Source organism: Ursus maritimus, unplaced genomic scaffold (assembly GCF_017311325.1).
Source record: "Ursus maritimus isolate PB19 unplaced genomic scaffold, ASM1731132v1 scaffold_31, whole genome shotgun sequence".
Taxonomy (NCBI): domain Eukaryota; kingdom Metazoa; phylum Chordata; class Mammalia; order Carnivora; family Ursidae; genus Ursus; species Ursus maritimus.
Genome location: NW_024425675.1, coordinates 13,832,410 through 13,851,488, shown reverse-complemented (window position 1 = coordinate 13,851,488; position 19,079 = coordinate 13,832,410). Strand labels below are relative to the sequence as shown.

General features: G+C 42.2%; 1 protein-coding gene across 10 annotated transcripts in view; it reads left to right on the top strand.

Annotated features, from left to right (window-relative positions):
• The window catches only part of MLLT10 (MLLT10 histone lysine methyltransferase DOT1L cofactor), a 245,007-nt gene that overhangs the window by 3,020 nt on the left and 222,908 nt on the right, over positions 1-19,079 (top strand). For 3 of the 10 annotated variants that reach the window (XM_040645350.1, XM_040645345.1, XM_040645344.1), the window contains exons 1-3: positions 8,797-9,198; positions 9,332-9,491; positions 12,378-12,457. In XM_040645350.1, coding sequence (XP_040501284.1) covers positions 9,332-9,491; positions 12,378-12,457 — 240 coding nt within the window. In that variant the 5' untranslated portion in view covers positions 8,797-9,198. Of the gene's footprint in view, positions 1-8,795; positions 9,199-9,331; positions 9,492-10,198; positions 10,356-12,377; positions 12,458-19,079 lie in introns of those variants that run through there. The other 7 variants (XM_040645346.1, XM_040645339.1, XM_040645342.1 and 4 more) reach the window with 6 other exon arrangements.

Below are 19,079 nucleotides of genomic sequence, written 5' to 3'. Positions count from 1 at the left end.
ATACATTTTTTTACTGCCCCCCAAGCGGCGACCAAGCCCCCCTCCACCCCACCCCAAATCCGTATATTACCTGCCCAGTTACAGTGACACATGTTTATGTTTATAGTCCTGGTTTGTAGTAGTGTCAAGAGCCGCAGCAAGAGGAGGGGGAGGAGAGAGGAGAGGGAGGAGTAAATGCAACCACCCCCACTTGTTGTTAAAGCAAATTTACTGCGTTATTGCGAGCCCGGTACGGGGGGCTGGGAAGTGAGTTGAGAGGAAGGGTAGAGTTGGGTAGTGTATTGGTGGTGGAAGGGGGGGTGGGGTTAGGAGATCCGGGATGGAACTACTCTCTCCAGCGGCCCGGGAAAAGCAGCTCGGTCAATAGGGGAGCATGCTGGCGCGGTCGAAAACAAAAAGGTTCCTCCTGCTCGCTGCGTTCACGTGGGGGGCTCTGCTCGCGGGGCTCCAGGGCCCTGACCTCTGACCCCGGCTCCCCTCCGCGCTCTCCCGGTGCCGCGCGGCCACTTTTTACCCAGGATCCCTCGCGCGGGCCGCGCTCGTGCCGAGCTCGAGTCCTTCTTAATCCTCCATTCCCCGATTTCCATCCCCTCCCCCCCACCTACTCCCTCTCCCCCGCCGCCAGCCCCGGGGGAGGATTCTCCGGCTGGGAACCCCCGCCCCACCCCCACCCCGAGAGCCCCGGCCGCTGGGCCGCAGTGAGGCCGCTTGGGGCGGGGAGTGCAGAACGGGCCTCCCCTGCCGGGCCGGGCCTGCGGGGGAGGGGAGGGAAGGGGAAGATGGGGAGGAGACCCGAGGGGAGGGGGGCCCGACGGCCCGGCCCCGCCGCCCTGCTGAGGCCTGGACCTGTTGACTGCTATTGGTCCGCCTGTCCCGCGCCCTCTCCCTGCCCGCCGCAGCCCCGGTCCTTCCGCGGAAACGTGGGGAGGAAACAAGGATGGCTGTTCTCTCCGCCTCCCTCTAACTTTGTGTTTTCTTGGGGGATGAGAAAGCAAAGTAATCTCATCCGCTGCCCCATCCTTTCTCATAAAGTACCGTCATGCGCGGGCCCACCGCCCTCCCGGCCCCCGCTATTTAAAACCTCCTCTCTTTCCCTGGCCGGCTACTCTGCTCGGAGCCGGAGGGCCCTGGACGCCCCCGCTGGGCCTCCCCGCCCCCCTCCCGCCTGGCCCGGCTACGTCCCCAGCGAATTGTGTTGCTTTTCTTCCCTAGAAGCTCCCTCGTCCACGTTCCACTTTTTTTCCGTCCCAGGAGGCGTAAGATAAAACCTCTGATTTGCTGCGTGCTGCCGGACACATTCTCTGCCCTCTCGTCAAAACGCATTTGATGGAGAGTTTAAAATAACAGTATTTAAAGGAGGAAATAAAAAGAGAGGGAAGAGTTCTTTCGCCGGTTTGGACGACATAAATGCGTTAAAATTTAACAAAATACGAAATGTATTTAGAGTTAAAGGGTTTTATTGGATTTGCTGTATTTCCTTTTAGATTTTGGATTTCCGGAGGAATATTTTCCAGAGGGAAATAGCAAATTAAAGTTAGGGTGGAAGTGAGACATTTCAACTACTTCTGGAAAGAAAGGAGAAATTTTTAAAATATATTAACGAAATAGCGGGAAGGCGGCCGCAGCGAAAGCTGGAGTCGCCGAAGGAAGCGCCGCGGTGTCGTAGGCTGGAGGAGGAGGTGGAGGAGGAGGAGGAGGAGTGCCAGCCCGGGAAAGGGAAGGGGAAGGAGGCGCGCGGAGCGGCGGGGCGCGGAGCGGCGGGGCGGGCGCCGGGCCTGGCCGCGGGCTGTGCGAGCGCGAAAACGCGGGCGGGGAGGGCCGCGGTGGGCGGAGAGCCAGGCGCGCGCCGCGCCGCTTCGGAGTCAGGACCGGAGCTCCTGAGCCCGCCCCTGTGCTCGCTCCACCTTGCTGCAGTTCGCTGTACTCCGAGCGCGTCCTTCGCGAGGGAGGGGTCGTGCGGCCCAATTCGACCCCTACCCCCGCCTCCCCGAACTCCAACGCTTGGGCCGGGTCGGCGCCGCAAGTTTTATTATCAGACTCGGCCAGCGAGGGGTTTCCAACTCAAGACCCTGTAGAAAGGAGGCTTTACAACATGCCGCTAAATTGGAGGAAGCTGGGCAAGCCTGCAACTCACACATTAAAAGAAGAGGGAAAGCAGCACAGATCTGTTTATAAAGTGATAACTAGATAGAGACAAATGTGGGCTATTTTTTTCTGGATCCGAAAAGTTAGAGCAGATTATATCATTTTAAATATCTTTAATGTATGGATGCGAAAGTGAATGTCGGGGTTCAAAGGAGTTCGGAAAAGCATGTTTCGCTGTCTCTATTTGTTATTATTCAGCTCTTTGTTGTATACAAAGTAAATTTTAAAAGCAGGGGCTGAGCTACCCTTAACAAAGACAGGCTTGATTTCTTAACCTGAAATGCATTTTCAAAATAACAGTGAAATTCAAAAGGGAAAAACGGGTCATTTGCTTTTAAACCACGTTTTGGAAACAATTGCAACCCACCTACGAAACACTGTCTGTTTTCCTTTGTGAGACATGTGGAAAAAATATTTCTGGCAAACGTCACAGTTGTAAAAAATGAAGATTTCCAACAAGTGCTCGCGAGTCTTGAAGACGAGACCAAAGTCATCGTGCGTGAAAACTCAGGAAGAAATAATTTCAATCTTTTATCCTTTGGCCCAAACCTTACTAGGGCAAGAGGGTAATTTTAACTTAGATTTATAATAGACTTTGCGGAAATTCCTTCTAAAATACCCATTATGGTCTGTGTATGATGCAGCACTGTTTCCCAAGGTGGGTTTTAAAAAACCAATTAGAATTGATCTCTAATGGAATATTATATTTACACGTCATCATGAAAACATCATTTGACAAGAGTTTTGAATTACAAGAAAGAAGTTAACAGATGACGTTCATAAATAGCATCTGTTTGAAAAGAACCCTTAAGAGTCAGTTAAAGGTAGCGGTGATTGTGATTTTGCATTTGAAATGCTATAGAAGTGTTTTTTTTTGCTTTTGAACACTTTCATTTTGCGGATCTTCTTCCTTAAACTTGCATTTCCTCATGGAAATCATTCAGTTATTTCGAGGTATACAGAGAAACTCTTATATAAGAAATCATTTGAAGTGTTACTATGGAAAGGTTTGAACAGAGAAAACATTGGTGTTGAAAATGAGGTATTCTCAATCTGTTCGTTCCTTCCACACTCATCCTCCCACAGTCCCCCTCCCTAACAACTTGGATTCAATTTACATTTTTTATTTATAAGTCTTCGAATATTTAGAATAGCTTTAGAAGTTTATCCGCTATGTAGTTGATTGTAGAAGGTGAATGTCTTTACATCTTTTACTGTTTCAGACATTTTTTGGTTTCACTGAAAATAAAAAAAAAAGGTGTTACAAGTCATGATATACTTGTGAGAAAAACAACAAATGGGTGGAAAAAAGGGCATGAATGGGGGTGGGGATGGAGAGGGCTAAGTAGCATTCTTGGTCAGTCTTCGTAATACCTTCCTTTAATATTATGTCATTATATTTTCCACTTGTGCTTGTACCAAAGATCATTGCTTTTTTTTTTTTTTTAAATTAAAGAGCCACCATATAAAAATTGCCTACATTCTGGCTCTTAAGCGCCACAGTAAAGTAAGACTGACAAAAAGTGATCGGAGGCTTGTGTGTTTAATTCACCAAGAATGTTAAGCTTCATAAGATTCACCTTATAGGGCCATGTTGGACCTTGGCACTGTTACTGTACAATTTCAAGAGATAAATATACACATTATAGATTTTTAAAAATCCAAGATGTGATAGGCAAACTGTTTATTAATTGAAGAAATAAAAAAATGAATTTGTCAACCTCATTCTTTCTGGGACACAATGCAGTTAATTAACATATTCTTGGGCTTGTTTCTGGATTTGCTAAGCAGTGGCTCCTTTCAGAGAGGAAAACATTTAAATCTTAAAAAGTTATCTTCTTTGGTGCAAATAGCATTTAGCAACTCAGTTTAATTTCTTCTTCTTTTTTTAAGTCCAAGATTTGTTTCATTTCTTTCAAGGTCTCTTCCATTGCAAAAACTGATTTTCCTCTTTTCTATGTCCAGAATCTTTTCACCTACATAACCTTATTGTCTCCTATAAACAGACACCTAAAAAGGTCACTTTAATCACACTTTAATTATAACAGAAATGCATATCTTCAGTGTCAGTAAAAAAATGGGAACATGGACCTCACACTTCTTACATTATATTGATGATTCTCTGAAAAGTCAGACACTTAACACCCTTAAGTATTGTTGGATCATGGAAAAAAATAGTCCAACTCTGAAGCGTTATTGAGGTTTATGCAATGTCTAGGAAATCTAAAGGCATCTTTTAGATATTATTTTTCTACTGGTAATTACATGGTGTTTTACCCAAAATGTAAATACAACCAATATATATCAATTTTATAGCAGAAGGAGTAGCTCTGGAGCCAAACACAAGATTAACCAAGCCAAACCTTTTAAAGTAAATATTAGGCCTTGATTCTTAAAATTATTTTAAAATTTAGATTACATACAATTTAAATTTCAGAATTACCTACCTACACTTTCCAACATTTAAGTGTATCTCACGATAGTATTAATTGTGATTGGTTCTAAGTTAGAATCTGTTTTGTAAGAAAATGATGACTTTTATATGAAAAGGTGGTTAACATTTGAGGGCTACTTACATATAGACAATTCTGAACTACCCGGTAAATAAAAACTCTTCACCAATATTAATTTCAACTATTGAAAATCTTTAAAGAGACCAATTTATCTGAAAGTTTCTGTTAATCATTACTTAGATTTTTTAGTTCAGTTGAATATACAAAATTAAGTCTTGCTTTGAAGAATAAGACTCAGATTGCAATGAACTTTTAAACACAAGAATCGTACATTGAACGAATATTTATTGTGGGCCTACTACGTGCAAGAGACTTGCTACGTTGTATGGTGAATAAAAAAAAAAATCACCTGGTAAAATCAACATGCTTCATTAAATGGAATTTCCCCAAAGCCATTAACAGAGTATCAATTGAAAACATAATTGAAATGAATACCTTTTAATGAAATTTCTAATAGTACTCCATAATATAGGTGCCATGTGTGTGTTTGTATCTAGTATAAAGACATAATACTCACTTATTGTGAGATTAATAAAACTAGTTTCAGAAGTACTTCAATATTTTATCATACTAGCATAAATACATGGCTCATAATAAACTTTTCATGTAAAAAGCAGGAAACTTTGGGTACCAACTGAGCAAGAGAAAATTTTATTTAGGGATTCCTTTATGTAAAAGAGGATGTATCTGAAAGTTTGTACAGATCATAAGAAATTGTCTTTTTTGCATTCTCCAAATAATTTATTTAGAAACAAGATTATAGTTTCTGGTGAGGTTTAGTCGGTGAATGAAATCTAATAATTGCTTTTTGTTTTAAAACCTTGGTATCAATTGCTTTTTGTTTTAAAACCTTAGTATCAGAGCCAATGCAGAATTTTAAACACTTTGTGGAAGTCAAGAATCTGAGTTAAGGAAAATGCATTTAGTCTTAACATTATAGAAATATACCTCAATTTCTATACCTCATTATAGAAATATACCTCAACAATGCATATAATAGACTAAATACAATGTGCACAAACAAGAAGGGAAATAAAACTTTATTTTAAAAGGGGGATAAATACAAGCAATACCAACCTATGAACCGAATTTGGTTTTAAATATTTCTTTCATAGTATCTACTTACGTAAATGGTTATTGAAAAGGAAATCCAAAAATTTGGTCCCTAGGTTGAGGAATAAAGAAAATTATAAGAAGATATATTACCCATAAAGAAAAAAAAAATACAGTTTCCCATTATAGTAGGGTTAGAGGTTACATCATAAAATACTTTACTTGAGTTTTTTGTGGTTTGCCTCAGATGATTAGTTCAGAGAAATAGATGAGCCAGTACTGAGTTAGCTGCTATTATGTGAAGAATACTGGGGACAACAGGGTTTTGTTTTATTCTACAGGTACTACATATACTTTTTCAAAGGGTATTTTGAGAATGAGGAATCAGATTTAAAGGGTAACATTATTTTAAGATTGAAATTGTCCTTTTCTATGAAGTTATTTTATAAGTCCCATGGACCTTTTTCCCCCTATTACCATGTATTTTTAAAAACTTACTTGAACTTTAACAGTTATGGCAATTGATACGTTTTATCCATTCTAAGATATGAGAATTAGCATGGTCAGTCAATTGTCATATACATGTATACGTTTGTGTGTGTGTGTCTCTCTCTCTAGATAGATATGCGTGAATGGGTATATATCTCACACAAAGGACAAATATAACTTGCTCACGTCTATATTTCCTGTATCCAAAACAGTCCCTGGCTCACAGTAAATGTTCAATAAATATTTACTGCATGAATAAATAATTAACTGTGTATCTGAACTGTTTTATAATGTCCATTATTCTCCTTCTCACTTAATATTTTATGGAAATATATTAAATATTACACTTTTGATATATAAGAAAAGTTCTAAATCTGGTACATGAGTTGAAATTAGAGTGGCCTATTTACACCCATTATATTTTTTCTTATAATTTTCATAATTCAACATGTAACATGTTAAATACCACTTTTAAATAATTTTACATGTTTCATCAACACTTATATGTACATCTTTAATAAAATTTCTGCTTCAGATGCTGTTTTTTATATATAGGCCAGTTCTTATGAAGTAGTGTATTTTCTCTATTTTCCTAAATTTCAAAAATCTCTTATGATGAATGTGCTTTATTTTGAAGTGTTTACCTATATTTCTTTTATTAAGTGTTACAGAATAGGATAAAGTACCCATCCTTCTTTACATATAAATTAATTCTATTACAAGAACTAGGCTCCAATGCATTAAAAATAAAATGAATGTATGTTTAAATAATTTAGTGCATTGAGGTTTGACTGCAGTGTTTGGGAAGGGAAGTTTCACATTGATTTTAACTCAAAATTACTCTTCATTGGAAGTCTGAGCCTGAGCAGGAATTGGACGTCGAAATGCTATCCCTTGTAAAAGGGTAAAGATAAAATATATAGTTAAGACACACAAAACAGTTTTGTTTGAAGGTGGTTTTAATTTTACAAATATCAATGGCATTTTAAGAACATAATTATTATATGTTCAGAAATTTATTAATTGTTGCCATACCCCGAAAAAGAATTTGCATTGTGTAAGTATGTAATCTTTTTGTCATGTTCTCTTAATGACCTAACAGCTAAAAGAGAATTCTCATTTTTGTGTGTCTCTTTAGTGTGAATTTTCCCTTACAATTTTGGTAGATTTCCATTATTGTAGATATCTTACTTAGCTTTTAGAATGTTTGAGTATGTTTGCTAACATATGCTTGCATTGTGTAATATCTATTATAATTCATAAATAGATTTCTAGCAATTAATTTGAAATGGAAAAAACAGCCATGTTACCATTTTTCCCCCCCTTTATGAGAACATTTGGAGTGCTTTTAAAGATAAAACCAGTCATCTTTTGGTGACTGACTGGGAGAACTTGGGTTCCTTCATCCTTTAGCGCTGAGTAACTGCATTTTCCAGATCTTCACATTATACTTCTAATTCCTGATAAACAACCAATTTGTATCTACAAGTTATTAACCAAAGCCATGAATTCACTTTATAAGTATGCCTGTCATTTAAACAATGTATATTCCTATTTCATGCTAAACTTTCATAATTAGACACTTCTTGCCTAAAATCAATCTTGGGCTTACGAGGATACATAGGGGATAGGGCAACAGTGGAAGATTTTACAGCTCAAAACTGCGTGGTATCTGGCTAATTAATCTATTTAGATAGGCCTAATCCATTTTCCATTTGTATGTGAGAAGTGAGCTCCCATCTTTCTGCCACTTAAATCACCTTAAAAAATCAAAAAAGGGACGTTAAATTTTCAAGAGTAAATTTGGAGTACAGAGCCAGATGAGAGAAATCCTCAAACCTGGACTCCGCTATCTCCTGGTGTTATCATTTGGTGGCTGAGTAGAACTTGGGTTCCTTCATCCTCTGGTATCATATTACTGCATTTTCCAGATCATCACATTATACTGCTAATTCTTGATTAACAACCATTTGTACTCCTACACAGCGACCTGAAGGTATCCTTGGTGTTCCCTCTTTGAGTATTACCCTAACCCAGGCTTTTGACCTTCAGTCTTTGATGCACTTTCATTTGTCATTGGGGCCAATGTGGTTTGTAAATGGGCTGCGGATCTGGTGGCACTTCCACTGCGTGAACTTTGGGTAGAGTCCAGGATGTGAATTTAATGGGTGGAGAAGCTTCGGCAGCACTGTGAAGTTAGCGCGGCCAACTGCAGGAAGCCATGCTTCACTGCACCCTTCTTGGAAGCTGGCATACTTGCCCTACCCTTGCTACCCACGGGCCAGCTCTTGAGGAAAAGGGTCGCAGGTAGGGTCTCAGTGCGGGGAGATGCTCCAGGGGAGTCAGTCCCCCCCCCCGCCCCGCTACTCTGATAGAAACGCTTCCCCGCCGGTCTTCGGCGTCCTCCTTCCCTCCCTCCCTCCGAGGCCCGTTTAAGACGTGCACGCTCAGCCCGCGCGACCGGCGCTGCAGCAGGCGGCCCCAACGTCCCCGCCCCCGCGTGCGCGCCCCCGCGTTCTCCCGTTGGCTCGTTCCGGCCTCAGCGCGCCGCCGGCTCCACTCGCCCCCACCCCCTAGCACACTTCGGCGGCTGCGAGCGGCGCGGGGGAGGGGAAGGGGCCGGGAGGTAGGCCCGGGCTGCGGGCCGGACGCGGCGGCGCGCACGCAAGCCTTGCCTCTCCCGGGCCCTCTCCCTCTCGCCGGCCGCAGGGCGGGCGCGCACGCCGAGTGACGCTCGGAGGAGGAAGCGCAGCCCCCTTCCCCTCCCTGGCTGCCCCTGGCCCAGCGGGAGCCCCCCCAGTGCGCCTGTGCGGAGGCCTACTTGATTATGTGTGCCCTCTCCGGGCTCCAGCGTTAGCGGCCGGGTGGAGGTGGGGAGGGAAGAAGACGAGGAGGAGGAGGAGGCGGAGGAGGCGGTGGAGGGGAGGTGGGGGGAGTCAGCAAGGACATGGCTCCTGACTCCTGTGCGGAACGTGAGTGACTGAGCGGCAAAGCCCGAGTGAGCGAGCGGCCGAGCGGCGGGCGGGGGCCGGGGACGTAGGGAAGGGAGCGGGGGTGCGGGTGGCTCTGCGGGGGGAAGCACTAATTGGCTTGCATGTGTTTTTTAATGGTCCCCCCCAACTCCCTCTTAGATGGTCTCTAGCGACCGGCCCGTGTCACTGGAGGACGAGGTCTCCCATAGTATGAAGGAGATGATTGGAGGCTGTTGCGTTTGCTCAGACGAGAGAGGCTGGGCCGAGAACCCGCTGGTTTATTGCGACGGGCACGGCTGCAGCGTCGCGGTGCATCAAGGTAAACACCCAACCGCCCGCCGGGCCGAACCCGGCCTGCTCCCAACCGTCACCGCTTCCCCCACCTTGGCAGCAACTGCCAGTTCCCCTGCCGCCCCTCCCCCCGCCCCGCCCCCGCCCCCGCCCCGTTCCGCGGCCCGGGATTGACTCGGAGGGTCCGCGGCGGGGCGGAGGGGGTGTGGGCTGTGCATGTGGGAGAAAGTGCGTGTGGCCTGGACTGTCATGTGATTCTGCGCTCACTCTCTCAAGTGTCATTTGGCCGCCGCCTGCGCCCGGAGCCGTGGGGCTGGAGACTTCCGAGACCGTGGTTGGAGGCGGGGGGAGGGGCGCGGGTTGCGGGGCCGCGGGGCCGCGGCCTGCACTCCCGGTGGGTGGGTGTGCGCCCCTCGGGGGAGTCACGGTGGCCGTGGGTTTGGGGTGGGATCGTGGAGGCCCCTCCCCCTTCGCTGGCTGCTCCCGTCTGCCGCAGTGTGTCTGGAGACTTCCTGTGGTATGGAGTCAGGCTCGGGAATGCCACTCGCTGCGCCGGGGCGGGTCGCGGAGGCAGGGGGGTTGCCTGGGCGCTTTAGATTAGGGAGGGGAGGCGCCGCTGCTGCACCCCAAGTTTTCTGGCGGAGACCCTGCTCCTGCGGACTGGGAGCTTCCTGCGGACTGGGAGCTTCCTGTGGAGAAGACGGTGGCCTTCCGCCGCCGCGGTCGTGCTGCTGCAGGAGTGGCTTGGCTGAGCTGCCCGGGGCTGGTGGATGAGGCTGTTGAGGCTGCATCTGGCCACTTCCTCAGCTTAAGTGACTGAAGAGAAGAGGAGGTGGTGGTGCGGCCAGTGACTTGGGGAGCATCTTAGCTTATTTCTGGGTGTTTCCGTTCGGTGAGTTTTTTGGATATTACGAAAAAGACACGAGTAAGAGAGTTTTCTGGCCATTAAAGTGTCTCACTTTTTCTATTTCATGTGGTAAGGAGACAACCTAGATAATTTTTGGGTGGCTCTTCTACTCTCCCTGTTACTCACTAACCCGCCCTGCTTCCCATTTCTCAATTTGGCATTGAGTGATGCACATATTTAGTAGTGTATTGGAAAGGATATTATCAAATGAGACGAAGCTTGAACATAAGGGGCTAAAGTGCATTCTTTATAGAATGAAATCTCAGAATGGGTAAGGGAGACTTAGGAAATAGTGAATTACCAGAGTGCAGTTATTCTCATTTGTTTTTTGACAAACACCAAAGTTGCACACCTTTTAAGGAGTGAGAACAGTGTGTGTTGATACTGAATTTTAGGGTATTAGACCTGATACATAGCGTTTCTATCACAGTGTTCACTGGCATTTGTGGAGGTATTTCTTAGGAATTGGATTCTGAGTTTGAATAAGTAACGTCATCTCCTAGTATAGAAAACATTAATTTAAGCTTTAAGTTTTCTTGTAGAGAAGTAGTACTTCTGGGTTAAAATAAAAGTTTTTGTACATTGATGCAGTGTTTCTTGACCGATAGGACATTTTTACACTGATGTATTTACAAATTATAAAAGGAATTACGACTTGGTTTTAAAAAATTTGTGTTTTATATTCTCTTAGTGTTTTCCAATATTTAAGATATTTCAGGATTCCTCTGAGCAAGCTCATGCAAAACCGTCAGTTGGTTATTAGTGTTCTAGGTTTTTGGGAGCATTTCAGTTTTGAGTTAGTTAAATATCAATCTTTTTTTTAAACTAGAGTGAGATTTACATCTACTAAAATTGCTTGTTGGAACATTCACATCATATTTTTAGAAATAAATTTATGCTTTTTAAAATAATGGCTTTATTGAGATGTGATTCATATACCATACAGTTCACCCACTTAAAGTGTACAATCTACTGGTTTTAGTACATTCACAGAGTTTTGCATCTAATTGCCACACAATTCTAGAATATTTTTTTTTCTTTATTTTTTAAGATGGGGGAGGACAGAGGGGGAGAGAGAATCCTAAGCAGACTCCATGCCCAGCACCGAGCAGGTGGCAAGGCTCAGTCTCACAACCCTGAGATCATGACCTGAGCCAAAATCAAGAATCAGACTCCTAACCAACTGATCCACTCCTGTGCCCCAATTTTAGAGCATTCTCAATAACCTAACAAGAAACCTTGGACCCGTTAACAGTTACTCTCCATTTCTCCCCAACTCTCTCAACACTAGGCAGCCACTAGTGTACTTTCTATTAATTTGCTTATTCTGGACAATTTATACAAATGGAAGCATGTCACATTTAAGAATACATTTCATTTTCTTTTCTGCAATATTTGCTCATTTTGACAGGTGATTTGGAAATATTTTCCGACTTATCTAAAATGTTTGCTATTTAAATTGCAGGATATAGGAATGAATGAATTTCTGAGTTATTCTTTGTAAAAAAATCTGTGTGTTAAATTTTAGTCAATATTCTTCCTATCAAAAAATAGTAAGTATAATTTATACTTATTTAAAATAACAAAAGGCTGGTCTTTTAATGTTTTTATTAAAATGTCCTACAGGAGTGCCTGGGTAGCTCAGTTGGTTAAGCATTTGCCTTCGGCTCAGGTCATGATCCCAGGGCTCTGTGATCGAGCCCCATGTTGAGCTCCCTGCTCAGCGGGGAGCCTGCTTCGCCCTCTCCCCATTGCTCCTCTTCTCTCTCTCTCTATCTCTCTTTCTCAAGTAAATGAAATGTTAAAAAGAAAAACCCCAAAATGTCATACAATTTTTATTAGGTGGTAATGTGGTAAATAAAAATATAAAATGTTTTCATTCTTTGCAAAACGAGTATTTTTATGTGAATAGTCTGAAGTAATTATTTTAAGAGGGCTTTGGAAGGGTATTTGATTTTCCATAATTTAAAAATTTTTAACATTTTAAAATCTTTTATTTCCCAATAGCTTGCTATGGCATTGTTCAAGTACCCACTGGACCATGGTTTTGCAGGAAATGTGAATCTCAGGAGAGAGCAGCCAGAGTGGTAAGAACTGTTTATCAAAAACATTAAAATACTTCAATGAGTAGCTTAGGACGCTACACACTTATGTTTCAGTTTGAAGGGTTTTCAGTCTTTTGTTCAAATATTGAATTTGGGCCAAATATTGACTTAACAGTTTTAAATCAATTTTATAAACTGAAAAACAAATTGAACCACATAAGTATATGGTGAGGGATACTTTGAATGGATAAAACATAAAGTTGTATTTGGGCTTTAGCTCTGCCTACTGTTTTAAAGGGTTAAATTGGCAGTAGAACATGAGGAAGTAAGGGGGATAATTCTGCTAGGTTCTGTTTAATGAATAAAAAAACAAGAGTTTAACCACTATATTCTTTTTACTGCATCAGCACATGTATAGTTTAACTTTGAATGCTCAGTATTTTCAGACATTCAGTCCTTTTAGCAAGGCAACATAGAAATTTTCTTTTTTTGCTTGGCTGGCTACCTTTCTGAACACTTCTGTAAACTAAGTCCTTTTAGCAAGGCAACATAGAAATTTTCTTTTTTTGCTTGGCTGGCTACCTTTCTGAACACTTCTGTAAACTAAGTCATGAGGGAGATATATTTGTTCTTTGTGGCCCAAAGCGTTTTTTTCAATTGAACTTCCGGAAATATCAGGGAGAAATAGATTTAATCTTTATTAATCATAGAAAAGTATTACCATTTTCAATGTAATAGTTCCTTCTTTTTTGGAAGTGTTGACTTCCAAAGTTAGAAACTCTGTGACTTCACAGAGTTAGAAAACAAACCTTTCAACTGCTACCTACATATGTAGCATGGAAGCTTTTATTTTTGTCTAGGCAATTTTTGATTGGAAATAATGGTTGAGTAGCCTATCTAGGATTGTGAGACTCAGAGCAGTATTCTGTTCATGTGTTTCATCTGTGTGTGAGAATGCACTGTAGCAGAATTATAGTATACTAGCATTACAATAATGAGAAGTAGTAAGTAGAGGATGAAATCAGTAATACAAACTTCAGGGCTTGATGTATGCATAGGTCCTTTTTGTTTTTTTCCTGTTTGTAGCATGTTATGGTTTTGGAGTTGATGGGTCACCAAACCAAGGAACTTATGCCTTAATTCATTAGTAAACAGTGATGGTAAGGTGAGGCTGTTCCAGTGGGTGTCACAATAGATTCAAAGCCAGAAAAAGATTAGAAAATAGGAAGGTGGAGGGGCGCCTGGGTAGCGCAGTCGTTAAAGCGTCTGCCTTCGGCTCAGGGCGTGATCCCGGCGTTCCGGGATCGAGTCCCACATCGGGCTCCTCTGCTAGGAGCCTGCTTCTTCCTCTCTCACTCGCCTGCTGTGTTCCCTCTCTCGCTGGCTGTCTCTCTGTCACATAAATAAATAAAATCTTTAAAAAAAAAAAAAAAAAAAAAAGAAAAGAAAATAGGAAGGTGGATATCAAGAGGGAAGATAAAGAGGTCTGCGAGTGGGGTGTGGTAGAATGCCAGTATTATTTGCCTTAAATGCCACTTGTTGCCTGTTTTTAATTCCTTTATTCTTTCTGAGGGTATGGCCAAGATACCAAGGTGAATTGAGGTAGTTATCTTACAAGGTATATTGAAGAACACATTTTATTTTGGCTTTATTTCTTAGGATATGGGGGCCATTTGAGGTGGTTTTTTTTTTTTTTTTTGAAGATTTTATTTATTTATTTGACAGAGAGCAGAAGCTGGAGAGGGAGAAGCAGGCTCCCCACTAAGCAGGGAGCCTGATGCGGGGCTCAGTCCCAGGACCCTGGGATCATGACCTGAGCTGAAGGCAGGCACTTAACCGACTGAGCCACCCAGGTGCCCCCCATTTGAGGTTTTATTTTATTTTATTTTGTATTATTTTTTAAAGATTTTATTTATTTATTTGATAGAGACAGCAAGAGAGGGAACACAAGCAAGGGGAGTGTGAGAGGGAGAAGCAGGCTTCCCGCCGAGCAGGGAGCCCGATACGGGCTCGATCCCAGGACCCTGGGATCATGACCTGAGCCGAAGGCAGACGCTTAACCGACTGAGGCACCCAAGCGTCCCAGAAAGATTTTATTTTTAAGTAATCTCTACACAGAGCAGGGGCTTGAACCCACAACCCTGAGTTCAAGAGCCTTGCGCTCTACTGACTTAGTCAGGCACCTCAAGGGCATTTTAATATAAGGATATGGAAGCCAAGAAGTCTAACATGGAAATGTATTCATGACTTAGAAAGGGAAATGAATTAATCTTTTTTTTACAGATTTATTTATTAGGGCATCCGGGTGGCTCAGTTGGTTAAGTGTCTGCCTTTGGCTTGGGTCATGATCTCAGGGTCCTGGGATAGAGCCCCACATTGGGTGCTGTGCTCAGCAGGGAGTCTGCTTCTCCCTCTCTCTCTCTCTCTTTCAAATAAATCTTTTTTTTAAAAAAAAAGATACATTTATTTATTTTAGACAGTCCAAGAGCCTGAGCTAGGGGAGGGGCTGAGGGAGAGAATCTTTCAAGCAGACTCCCCACTGATCGAGGAGCCAGCCGGGGGCTCTGTTCTACAGCCCATGAGATTATGAACTGAGCTGAAACCGAGAGTTGGACACTTAACTAACTGAGCCACCCAGGTACCCCAAATTTGTCTTACTTTTAAAGTAAATCCTTCCCTTTTGGTAATTATCATTTTGTTTATTTTAAAAATAATTTCTATGCCAGGGTGGGGCTCGAACTCATGACCCTGAGATCTCTACTGACTGTGTCACCCAGGCACCCCAAGAATTGAATTAGTTTTAATCTTTTTTTTTTTTTTAAAGATTTTATTTATTTATTTGACAGAGATAGAGACAGCCAGCGAGAGAGGGAACACAAGCGGGGGGAGTGGGAGAGGAAGAAGCAGGCTCCTAGCAGAGGAGCCTGATGTGGGGCTTGATCCCATAACGCCGGGATCACGCCCTGAGCCGAAGGCAGACGCTTAACCGCTGTGCCACCCAGGCGCCCCTGAATTAGTTTTAATCTTATTTCTGCTTTTATTTATGTGTCTGCTTTATTCTTTTCCTCTCTGAAGGTTTTCTCCGCTACTCACTGTTCACTGTCGATTCTATGTTAAATGTTCTATAATAATTATCTGGTTTAATCATCTTATCAAACCTTTGAGGTATTTTGTTTTTCTCATTTTATGGATAAGGACATCATAGTTAAGAGAAATGCATATCTAGTTGGGGGCTGGGCTATGATTAAGCTCTCAACCATTATGTTCGGTATTGCCTCCTGTGGTGAAAGTGGCCATACTTCAGCTCCTGATATTTTCTATTTCCTGTCTCAAGACACTAAATCTCACTCTAAGTCTCATGTTCCTTTGGGTTAAAAAAAACAACAAAAACCAAAAACCAGGTTGGCTTCAGTAAGGTGCCTAGCTCTGGATCAACTAACCATGGCTGGACAGTAGGGTTGCTTAGACACAGAGAGATGTCTGTGGGTTTGGGATAGCTCACTTCTCAGAGAAGGGATTTATTAGCTGTTTGTACCTTGGCAGAATAATAAAGTTGTAATTTCAGACAAGTAGTTTGGAGTATATAGAATGGTTTTGAAGGGGGAGGTTAGAAACTGAAAGACTTAGGATATTACACTAAAAATGTGAGAGTAGAAAGGAAGGGAGGGAGCGTTTTGAAGGATGAAATGACAGAAATGGATATTGGGTAAAGGGAATAATCAGAGAGTTCTTAGTATCAAGGTTAATCACTGGAGTTGTGATACCATTAATAGTCATAGAGTAATGGTAATAGAGAAAGGACAGCAAATTTGAAGAATAAGGGAAGTTCTGTTTTGGACATGTTGGTTTTGATGATGCTAGGAGTTTTCATTGGAAATTTAGGATTAAAGGAATGGAGTCAAGTTAGAATTGGAGCTGCATAGAAGGAAGACTGGAAATCAAGTGATACTATATATATATATATAATTTTTTTTTTTTTTCCGGAGAAAAGAAAACCGAAGACAGCTGTGGCGAATATCCACATTTGGGGAGAGTAAGAGAACAAGTTACCAAGGATGGAAACTGAACTGTCAGGAAAGGAGAACCTGCAGTAGTAACAGACAGTTGGTTTCTCAAAAAAGAATAGTTGATAGCGACATCACTGTAAGGATGCTGAAGAACTGAGAAAAGTTTCTGAGACCACAGTTGTAGTTCCTTCGTTTGGGCAGAACTCTCGTTACAGGGTACTGGAGAGAGTAGAGATTGCAGGATTAGGCTGAATATTGAAAAAGTAAGGAAAGAGGAAAGTAAAAGAGATCTAATTTTGTTGGTTTTTAAGGGAAACTCTTTGTAGTTAGGCATTCATTGTTCAGAAAAAGCGCTTGATGGGGCACCTGGGTGGCTCAGATGTTTTAGTATCTGTGTTTGGCTCCGGTCATGATCCCATGGTCCTGGGATCCAGCCCTGCATCAGGCTCACTGCTCGGGTGGGAAGCCTGCTTCTCCCTCTCCCTCTTCTCCCCCTGCTTGTGTTCTCTCATGCTCTCTGTCAAATAAATAAATAAAATCTTAAAAAAAAGAGAAACATTTGAATTGCTTTATTTACCTCAATTGAACATGTATTTTTGCTGAAGATTTTTTCTTTAAAGATTTTATTTATTCATTTGAGAGAGTGAAAGAGAAAGAGAGGGAGAGAGCACACAAGTAGGGGGAGAGGGAGAGGGAGAACCAGATGTGGGGCTCAATCCCAGGACCTGGAGATCATGATCTGAGCCGAAGGCAGGTGTTTAACCATCTGAGCCACCCATGCTCCCCATGCTGAAGATTTTTGATTAGGCTTAACACTGTTTAGTGACCACTGTCTGGTGGTTAGAGGTTAAAACTCTCATGGCTATTTTGTATTTTATGGGTATTTGTTCTTAATTACCACAGGCTGAAGAGACTTATTAGAAATGTTATATATTTATATACTTTTAAGGGGATGAAGAGGATATGTTAGATTTTAAATATTCTACTTTGAAAACATGGTGGGAGTGGATTGTGCAAAAAAATAAAATGTCAAAAGCCCATTAAGAATTTGCATTATATATTTATTTATATTTTATTTTTTAAAAGATTTTATTTATTTGACAGAGAGAGAGACAGCGAGAGAGGGAACACAAGCAGGGGAAGTGGGAGAGGGAGAAGCAGGCTTCCCGCTGAGCAGGGAGCCGGATGTGGGGCTGGATCCCAGGACCCTGGGATCATGACCTGAGCCGAAGGCAGACGCTTAATGACTGAGCCACCCAGGTGCCCCAAGAATTCGCTTTATTTATTTATTTATTTATTAAAAATTTTTTTTTAAAGATTTTATTTATTTGCAGACAGACAGCCAGTGACAGAGGGAACACAAGCAGGGAGAGTGGGAGAGGAAGAAGCAGGCTCCTGATGGAGCAGTGAGTCCGATGCGGGGCTTGACCCCAGGATCCTGGGATCAGGCACTGAGCCGAAGGCAGACGTTTAACAACTGAGCCACCCAGGCGCCCCGGAATTTGCATTATTTAGGTATTGCTATCCAGCTCTAAATGAAAAGACCATTTTCTACAGGATGTGACATGTAACTTTTTCTTACTGTTCTCCTCTTTTTATTGTAGTTCTTCCTCACTTCTTAACATTGTTGGGAAAGAGCTGCTGGATGGAATGTAAATCAAGATTTTAGGAATTGACCTAGGGTTGCACATTTTATTTTATTTTTTAAAGATTTTATTTATTTGTTTAACAGCTAGAGTGTGCACAGGTAGGGGGAGTGGCAGGCAGAGGGAGAGGGAGAAGCCAGCTCTCCACCGATCAAGGAGCTTGATCCCAGGACCCCCTGGGATCATGACCTGAGCTGAAGGCAGACGCTTAACTGACTGAGCCACACAGGCACCTCCACACATTTTATTCTTTAATTTTTGCTTAATGAAGATATATAATACAAAAAAATCACTATGAATCTATAAAACCATCTGAACTATATACTTTATTATGTATTTACATTTAATTTTATTTAGTAAAATTAATGTATATTTGTCATAAATAGGTATGAATATAGAACATAAAATAAATATTCCCCACCCAGAATGAACTATGGTGGATTCTCCCCCCTCCCCCCAAAGATTTTATTTATTTATTTGACAGACAGTGAGAGAGGGAACACAAGCAGGGGGAGTGGGAGAGGGAGAAGCATGGTTCCTGCTGAGCAGGGAGCTTGATCAGGGGATCATGACCTGAGCGGAAGGCAGACACTTAACAACTAAGCCACCCAGGTGCCCTAAGGTGGATTCTTCATATTTTCCCCAAATCTTGCTGGCGCCTTAAAGTAAGAAACAAAAAAATTAAGTTGAAATGCTTTTTGTTATCTTCCCCAGTCTGAGTCATCCATTATCATTTTAGTGTCTGTTGGGATCATTTCTCTTTTTTCTTTCCAGTTTCGTTGGGATATAATTGACCTGTAACATTGTATTGATTTAAAGTATACAATGTATTGATATATATATATATATACACGTATATATTGCAAAATGATTACTACAGTGAGTTTAGTTAACATCCATTCTCACATAGTTGCAATTTTTTTTTTTTTAAGATTTTATTTATTTATTTGAGAGAGAGAGAGAGGGGGGGAAGAGTGCAAGAATGGGATGGGGTGTGTTGGGTGGGTGGGG